This window comes from Phaethon aethereus (assembly GCF_964289735.1).
Source record: "Phaethon aethereus genome assembly, chromosome: 11".
Lineage (NCBI taxonomy): Eukaryota > Metazoa > Chordata > Aves > Phaethontiformes > Phaethontidae > Phaethon > Phaethon aethereus.
Window position 1 is genome coordinate 11165173 of NC_138587.1, and position 8533 is coordinate 11173705.

The 8533-nt window shown below is 64.1% G+C and overlaps 1 protein-coding gene across 1 annotated transcript; it reads left to right on the top strand.

Annotated features, from left to right (window-relative positions):
* The first annotated feature begins 3225 nt into the window (after nucleotides 1-3225).
* KLHDC8B (kelch domain containing 8B) lies at nucleotides 3226-7488 on the top strand. Its single transcript, XM_082004679.1, has 5 exons — nucleotides 3226-4366; nucleotides 5230-5394; nucleotides 5601-5825; nucleotides 6076-6177; nucleotides 6999-7488. Exons 1-5 carry the CDS (start codon nucleotides 3625-3627, stop codon nucleotides 7193-7195), a joined length of 1431 nt encoding a protein of 476 aa, XP_081860805.1. The 5' UTR covers nucleotides 3226-3624; the 3' UTR covers nucleotides 7196-7488.
* Nucleotides 7489-8533: the final 1045 nt, after the last annotated feature.

Consider the following 8533-nt stretch of genomic DNA (forward strand, 5'->3'; position numbering starts at 1 on the left):
GGAAGCGGATTGGGCATTTTCTCCTCTCCTGTGATTTTTCCGAGCTTCTCCCAGTCTGGGATAGCTCCTGGTTTTGAGGTCTCTGTTACTTATGTGCTCCCCATTTTGCCTATGGGCAGCCTAATGGGGCTCTTGCATCTTTCCTCAGGTCCCCATCTCCTGGTGTAACTCCTACTTTCTCCAAACACCCCCTGATTTGCCACTCGCTGCAAAATGCTTCTTTCCTGGGAGGCAGCAGCGGGCAGAGGGACAGGACAGTCTCCGTCCCACTTCCCTGGCTCACAGGGTTGCCCTGAGCCCCGCAGTGCAGCCTGGCCTGCCTTTACCCGAGAGCTGTCACACTCTCTCTCCCCTGACTGTTCCTTTTCCTTGCTGTTTCAGGTGGGCCAGAAATCAGTTCTCTTCCCGGGGTGGGAAGCCCCTGTGGATCGACCCCCATGATCCTGGCGTTCACCACATCTTCATCGATGACAACATCCGTCTGGACGATGCGGACACCATTGTTCATCCCCAGGTAGGCGGCTGAAGGCCCCTCCGGTGCCAGCTGCCTGCGCTGAGGGGTGTCCCTGGTGAGATCAGGCACGTTTTGTCCCCTTTGCAAAAGCGTGAGCCTGCAAAGGGGGATCAAGGCGTAGCCCCGGTGTCACTGCACCCCCGTGTGACCAGCATCAGCGGCAGCAATGCGCGGGGCTGCCTGTGCGGAGGGTGAGATCGGCCATCAGCAGAGAAGAGTAGGGGCTGGCTCCTGTGCTCACTGCTGAGCGCTTCAGCTCCGCCGGGGTGAGTCAGCCCTGCTCCCAATGGCAGCAGCAAAGGCCAGCCAGCCTCAGCGTGTGGCTGTGGCTGGTCTGTAGCACTGAACAGAAAGGGCAGTGTTTGTGATGGAACACGCTTGGAAAACAGAACGTTTATGCAGGCAGAAATGTGCCTGGCAGCTGGGCAACTGTCAATGCTCGAACAAGAGCTGCAGCTCCATGGGTGAGCCTGAACCCCTGCATGTTTTCAACCAGGAGGAGACAGCACGAGGGGGGGAAACCTGCGGCAGCCAGTGCATGGTCAGCTGTGTTTGCCAGGCAGCCAGGGAGTGGCAAGGGATGGGATGCTTGTCAGATATTCCCTTGCATACAAGCTCTCTCTGTTTGTGGATTTGTAGTTGATGGCAGGAGTTGTTGCTGCCTGGAGCAGTCCTGTCAGGAATAGGGTTTGGTCTGTGCTGTGCCTGATGCAGGTGAATTAATGTGGATGGCTCTGCTGAGAGGCCAAGGCCCCTGCGCGCAGCAGCTGCTGCCTGCGTGTCTGCAGCAACTGGAGCATGGCTCACTCAGCTCCACTTGCTGCATTTCAGCCTCGGGCTGTTTCCCTAACCAAAGAACTCTTCCTTTTGCCATCTGTAGCTGGCATGGCTGGTCAGTCAGGCTGCTCAACTTGTCTCAGGGCAGTGTGCAGCCAGTCCCAGGGCTCCCCCACACCAGATCACACAGGCAGGATCAAGTTATGGTGGCAGCAGACCTCACTGGGGTCTGGGTAGCAGATGAGCATCTCACCAGCAGGGCCCATGACTACTGCTGGGGCTTTGCTGTCCTGCAGCCATGATTGGTAGGTTGGATGCCAGCTTCCCCTCTTCTTCTTGTCACCAGCTCTGCAGGCTGTCCCTGCATCAGTGACAGTGACAGAGCAGTGCTGTGAGGGAAACAGATTGCCAGGTGGCCTCAGGCAGAGCTGTGGTAAAGATCAGAAGGTGAACTCCCTGTTCCTTCCTGCGCAACAGGCTGTGGCAGCTTTTGGCAGAGGTTTGCCTGGGGTCGGCTGCTCTGCAGAGCTGTTTTCTTCCAGCTGCGTGGTATGGCCCATTCCTTACAGGAGGCCCAACTGCATGTTGTGATGAGCTGGTTCTGAGCCAAAGGGGCCTCATGGGAGGGAGGGGAAATCTGGAGAAACTTTACCTTCTACTGCTGGAGCAGCAATGGGCGCCCCTGCCCTCTGCCACTGACCCACAGCCAGCATGAAGGCGCCTGGCCAAGGAGGAGGGCTCTGCGCTCTGCTGCCAGGTTCTGCGCTCATGTGCCAGGCACAGCTCTGGCACTGCTGCCCACGGAGGAGGGTGCAAGTGCTCCTGTGCACCGCTCTCTCCCCGCAGGTGTTTTCGGAGCAGGGCAGCAGCAGCCCCAGGCGCGCTCCCACCTCGGAGCTGTACGATGTTTGCCTGGTGCAGACCGACCTGCTGGAGGCCATTGCCGACGAGGACTATTTCCTGCGCTGCGTGAGGAGGTGTGAGGAGAACTACGACCGCTATCTGGCCTGCACGGAGAAGGACACCCTGAGCCAGCGGTGGGATGGACAGTGAATGCCACCTCTTGGGACCGAGGGGCTCCAGACTGGGATACCCCCTGCTTCCTGCTGTGTGCAGGGTTTCTGCTTCGAGCTGTCCCCTCTCCAATGTGTGACATGCCCGCTGGGTCCTGCCAGGAACCTCCGTGCCCAAGCACAAGTGTCCTGGGAGCTTGTGTGACAGAATCCCTGGAGGAAACGACTTTCTTTTCCTCGACAGCACTGTGGGAGCTGCCTGCCCAGCCACACCAGTGTTCACACCTCCCTTCCTACTCCCGCACCAGTGCCTGGTGCGGAGCCAGTGCCGCGGTCAGCTCAGTGTTACCTGTGGCATGTCCGAGTGCCGTTTGCGCCATGGTGTTCTCCCCGGCAGAGCTAGCGATGCTGTGTCGCTTCTGCCTCATTTTAAAGCGAACATTTCTAGCTTGATTCTGGTGTGCGTTTCCTGCCTGCCCTTGGCTCTGCCAGTGCTGGCGGGGGGCAGGTGTCTTTCCCGCTGTGTTCATCTGCAGGGTTCAGCCAAGTGGGGACGAAGGTGACGGCAGAGGGTTTGGGACCCGTGGGCACCGTCCTGACACTGCTGAGAGACCTCGGTGTGGTTGTGCCCCGCATGGGGCCGAGCGGACGCTCTGTCCCCGGCAGCCCCGCAGCGGTGATAGGCAGGGTTCTCTCCAGGGCAGGATGGTGGTCCCTCAGCTCCGTGAGCCCGGTGCCGGGGCAGCTCCGGCAGCATGCGGCTGGGGAGCGCAGAACGGGTGTCCGGCGGTCGCCGGGGCATCTTTGCAGCCCCTCTCCCTGCAGCGGTTCCTTCCCGGCGGGGTGAACGGGACAGGGGCACCGCGGGCCCCGGCAGGGCCGGGAGGAGAGCGCCGGGGGGGGCCGGGGCGGGCGCGGCACCGCCCCCGGCAGCGGGCGGGCCCGGCGCGGGCGGCGGCGCGGAGCGGCGGGGAGAGCAGCGGAGCGGCGGGGAGGTGAGCGCATCCGCGGTCCCTGCCCCGCTCCCGGCAGCGGTCCAGCGCGGGGAGCCCGGGTGCGGCGGTCCGGCGGTGCGGGCGGGAGACCCGGGAGCGCCGGTGGGCGCGGGCTGGGAGCCCTGCTGGGTGGGGGCTGCCAGGCGGGAGCCGCGCAGAGCAGAGGCTCCGGTGGGTGCGGGCTGCGTGCTGGGAACAGGAGCCTCGGGGGGTGCGGGCGGTGCAGCGGGAGCCCCCGGGTGCAGGGGCCCCGGTGGGTGCAGGCAGAGAGCCCTGGGGAGTGGGAGTCCACGTGGATGCGGTACGTGCACCAGGAGCCCGGGTAATGGGAACCTCGGGGAGTGGGAGTCCGTGTGGGTGCGGGCAGGCAGCCCCAGGGTGCAGAGCCTCAGTGGGTGTGGGCAGGGAGCCTGGGGTGTGGGAGTCCCAGTGGGTGAGGGCAGTGCACCGGGAGCCCTGGGGTGTGAGAGCCCCAGCGGGTGCATGCGAGGAGCCCCGGAGAGCGGGGGGCTGTCGCACCGCTCTGGGCAGTTGGCTTGCTGGGGCCAGGGGCAGCGGTGCGTGCCCGGGAGCTGACTGGGGTGCTCTTCCCCACAGGAGGCAGTGGGCAGATCCGGGCCAGTGCCCAGCCAGGCCGAATGGGCGGCACGGCAGGGCCAGGGCCCGGAGACCCCCGGGGTGGCTGAGCCGGCCCATGGCGGCGGGTGCAGGCGCCTTCATGTGGGCCGCCTTTCCCGCCATGCCCACGCGACGCGTGTACTGCAGCGCCGTGCACCGTGACGGGCAGCTTTTCGTGCTGGGCGGCTGCGGAGGCAGTGGGCGAGCCCTGGGAGCTGCTGAGGTGCTTGACCTCCCAGCCCAGCGCTGGACCACGCTCCCACCGCTGCCCACACCACGGGCTGGCGCCGCTGCCCTTGTCCTGGGCAAGCAGATCCTGGTGGTGGGCGGCGTGGATGCGGCACAGAGCCCCCTCGCCTCCCTCGAGGTCTACCACGTGGATGAGGGCAAGTGGGAGAAGAAGGCGGCGCTGGCCCAGCCCTCCATGGGCATCTCGGCTGTGCAGAGAGGTGAGAGGTAGGGATGGGACTCGGCTGCGGGTACCTCTACCATCCAGAGAAACAGGGATGCAGGGGTCGGGGATGCTCACGTGGGATTTGAATCCCACTGCTGCTTAGGATGCAGCATGAGGCTTTTACCCAGCAGCCAAACTTGCCACTTGATGGCAGGGTCATGTTCCTGCCTCAGCAGCCCCATTGCAGCTCGGGGCTGGGCAGTGTGGAGCCTCTCCAGGCACAGGAGCCTTCCCTGTCTGCCCTGGCTGGGAGCCGTGCCAGGGCAGCCGAGCGCCCTGCTCCACCCTGGCTCAGCATGCTGTGTGCCGAGCACGTTGTGATTCCTGCCCCAACTTTGCTGAGCAGCCTCCAAGTCTTGGCACAGGCCAGGAGACCCTGGGCTCAGGGCCAGGGTTGGTGCCATATGTGGTGCCCATGTCTGCTCCCTGGCTGGGCATGCCACGGCATGGCCCTGGGCTGCAGTGGGGCGGGCAGGGCAGAGGGGCCGGTGGGGCAGCGGTGGGAGCAGGCAGGGGTACCGGCCACGCCAGGAGCGGGAGCAGGATTTGGCAGCATGGCTGTGTTGCCATGGTGTCTCCAGGGAGATGGTACTGCCGAGAATAATTAGAGCCGATGGCCTTGTGCTCTGCTCTGTGCCTGATGGATGGGGTGGAGAGGGGGACGAGGGGGTCCCAGCGGGGTCAGGGCACTGCCAGGCTCAGGCCTGGCCACACTCACTGTCCCCCAGCCACCCCAGAGCAGCAGCTGGCCATGGGGCTCAGCACTGCCGTGCTGCCTGCTCTGGAGGGCACAGGGGGACTCCCAGCCCCATGGCACTGCCCATGGCCATCCCTACCTCACTGCCACCTCTTTTGCAGATGGGGCTGTCTACGCACTGGGGGGAATGGGTGCAGACACCTCTCCTCAGGCACTGGTCCGAGTCTACGAGCCAGCGAAGGACCACTGGCAGCCCCTGCCCTCCATGCCTACCCCCTGCTATGGGGCCTCCGCCTTCCTGCAGGGCAACAAGATCTTTGTCCTGGGTAGGTGCCACTGGGGCAAGCTGAGCATCCCCCCACGCCCCTGCCCTCTCCCTCCGCTGCCTCCCCGGACTGGGATGTGACCTGGTGTGCCCCAGGGTGGCTCCGTGCTGCCCTCCCACGCCGGCACTGCAGTCGGCGCGCCCCGTCCCTCTTGCTGAGCCCACTGATGATGCCAGCTTGGGGCACAGCATCTCCTTTATGTGCAGGGGGCCGGCAGGGCAAGCTGCCTGTCACTGCCTTCGAGGCCTTTGACCTGGAGACGAGGAGCTGGATGCGCTACCCCAGCGTGCCCAGCCGCCGCGCCTTTGCTGCCTGCGCCATGACTGACGGCATCGTCTTCAGCCTAGGGGGGCTGCAACAGCCAGGGCCCCACAACTTTTACTCCCGTCCGCACTTTGTCAACACCGTGGAGATGTTTGACCCCGCGCAGGGTGAGCTCCGTGTCCCTGGGAAGGGTGGGAGCATCCCCTGTGGGTCTGAGATGCTTCCCTGGGTCTCAGTGAGGGCCATCCCTGCCCAAGGGATGTGGTTCATCCAGGCTTTGAGCATCAGCCCCTTGCACCCATGGCAGGTCCTGCCCTGCACTCCCTGGCCCCGGGGTGCCATTAGCCTGGGGATGTCCTGGTCTCAGTGTGCAGAGAGGAGCCCAGGTGGGCGATGCTCACACCCTCTTGCCCCCAGGTGCATGGAGCAAACCGAGCCGCGCCATCCGCATGAGGGAGAAGAGAGCTGACTTCGTGGCTGGCTGCGTGGGAGGAAGAGTGGTGGCCGTGGGCGGCCTCGGTAATGCTGGGGGGTGGCATGTGGCCATGTTCCCATCCCTATCCTTTGTGGCAGATCAGCGCGGGGAGATCAGCTGTGCAAAGCCATGGGGATACTATAACACTGTCAGCAGCCGTGTCCCTCCTGTGCCCCCCAAGTGCTGGGGGCACCCTACTTCCATGCCCCACAGACTGCCCCCACTGAGCCGCTTGCCCCTTTCACCCCTGGCTGGGCTTTCCTCGGCTCACGTGCAGTGTGGTGGGCTTGTATATGCCATGCTGGCTCAGCCCCGCTGCACAGGGCTGCAGCCCCACATCCCTCTCCTGAGAGAGCTGGAGAAAGGTTAGTGCTGTCACTTAGCAGCAGGGATGCAGCGAGGAGGGCTGCCTGGGGAGCCCAGTGCCCACCACAGCACCCCCAGCCCTGCAGCAAGGGCTGCCGGACCCCGCTGAGCTCACCCAGGTGATGACGCAGGGCAGGAGGAGGTGTTGGGGAAGGCAAGCAGTGCTGGCAGGATCCCTGCAGCGTGGCATTGCTTCTGAGACCTGCTGTGGCTGGAGCTGCCCTCCCTTATCCCCCAGTGCTGGCTGTGGGGTGCTGGCACGGGGGCAGAGCCAGCGTGCGGCATCGGTGCTGGCAGCCCTCCCTGTGGGGACACTGCTAATCCTCTTGTGCCCTTGCTAATTGCCTCTGGGATCGCGGAGACCCCGCAGCCCAGGGCTCGGGGACCAGCTGCTGCTGGAGGCTCTGGCTGGGGCATCGAAGGCATGTGAAGGAGGAAAAGCAGAGCCTGGCATCTGTGGGGGGCTGCAGTGGGGCTGATGCCATCCTGTCTCCCTCAGGGAACCAGTCCTGCCCACTGGACTCGGTGGAAGGGTTCAGCCTCTCACGGAAGAGGTGGGAGCCACTGCCCCCCATGCCCACTGGTCGCTGCTCATGCTCCAGCTGCCCGGCACCCAGCCTGCTCTTCGTCATCGGCGGGGTGGCCCAGGGCCCCAGTGGTGCCGTCGAGGCTCTGTGCCTGCGCGAGGTGCCCTGAGCGGGACCCTGGGGATCAGCCCCGGCCGAGCACTAAGTGCCTGAAGACGGGGACAGGGTGTGTAAGCACCCGTGCATGCGGGTGACCTGGCTCCGGGGAGCTGCTGTCCCATGACGCTGGGCACCGGAGCAGCCACGGTTTCTTGCCATGCTTTGGAAACTCCTCCCGGCTCCTGCACCGCTGCAGCAGTGGAGCCCGGGGCAAAACCCTGCCTGGCGGGAGGGCCGCAGCCGGCAGCACGGAGGGAGCGGTGGCAGGACTGTCGCTGGCCGCACTGCTCTGTCCGGCCCCGTCCGTGCCGCGGCATGTCCGTGCCATGTGTGTAGCAGTGAGTGCTGTGTCATCGTAGACCCAGTTGATGTCTCATGTAGCACAGAGGTGCCCTGTATGTAGCTCAGTGCCTAGGAGGTGATGTAGCGCCTCGAATAAATGAAACACCTGGAATTTTATCCCACTGGAGTCATGTTGTCCCTGGTTACCCCACTCCAGGCAGGGACATGCCGCAGCCTGCTGGGAAAAACCCCTCCCAAGGGAGAGCCCATCCAGCCCTTCTCCAGTGGGGCCCCGTGCCATGGGGCCCCGTGCCATGGGGCAGGGATGGCTCCTGCTCCTTACCCCACCACCAGGGTAAGCGGAGCAATGCGATGAAGGGATCTGTCCCTCCTTTTGCAGAGGAAGACCTGAGCAGTGGCCGCCCAGCCTCGGCACAGCCTTGCTCCTGCTCAGTCTCTCCTGTGGGCAGAGGGGCTGTGGGGGGTGGAGGCAGCAGCAGGAGAGGGTCTTTGTCGGAGGGAGCCAGGGTGCGATAGAGGGCAGGGAATGGCGAAGGCTGCCAGGATGCTGAGAAATAAGATAAGGTGCCTAATGATGTTGGGGCCTCTGGGCTCCATCCAGTACCACAGCCCTGTCTCAAGGGATGGAGCACGGTCTGGTACCTGGGTGAGCCAGACGCTGCTGTGTCCAGCTCTCCCAGGCAGGAACACCTCATCTCTCGCTTACCATCACCAGGAAGGGAAGGTAAGCTCTGTACCGGTGGTGTTGGTGGGTGACATTCAGGGGTGCACAGTGAGACTGGTGTGGGGGTGACTCCCCAGTTGCCCGGTGCCGTGGGCTCACCTGAGCCTCGTCGGTCTTGGCTCCATGCAGTCACATGCCCCAAAGCACAGAGTGGCGGACGCAGATGCAGATGAGGGATTTGATCTTTTAATTGTATGACACTAGAAAGAACTCGCAGGTCTGGGTAAATATCAAGCACAGATGCCTGACCTTTTGGAGAAGACAGCCAGCACGATCCTCGGATGGGTAGCAGGGCTGGAGAGATGGGAGGCCAAATCCTGG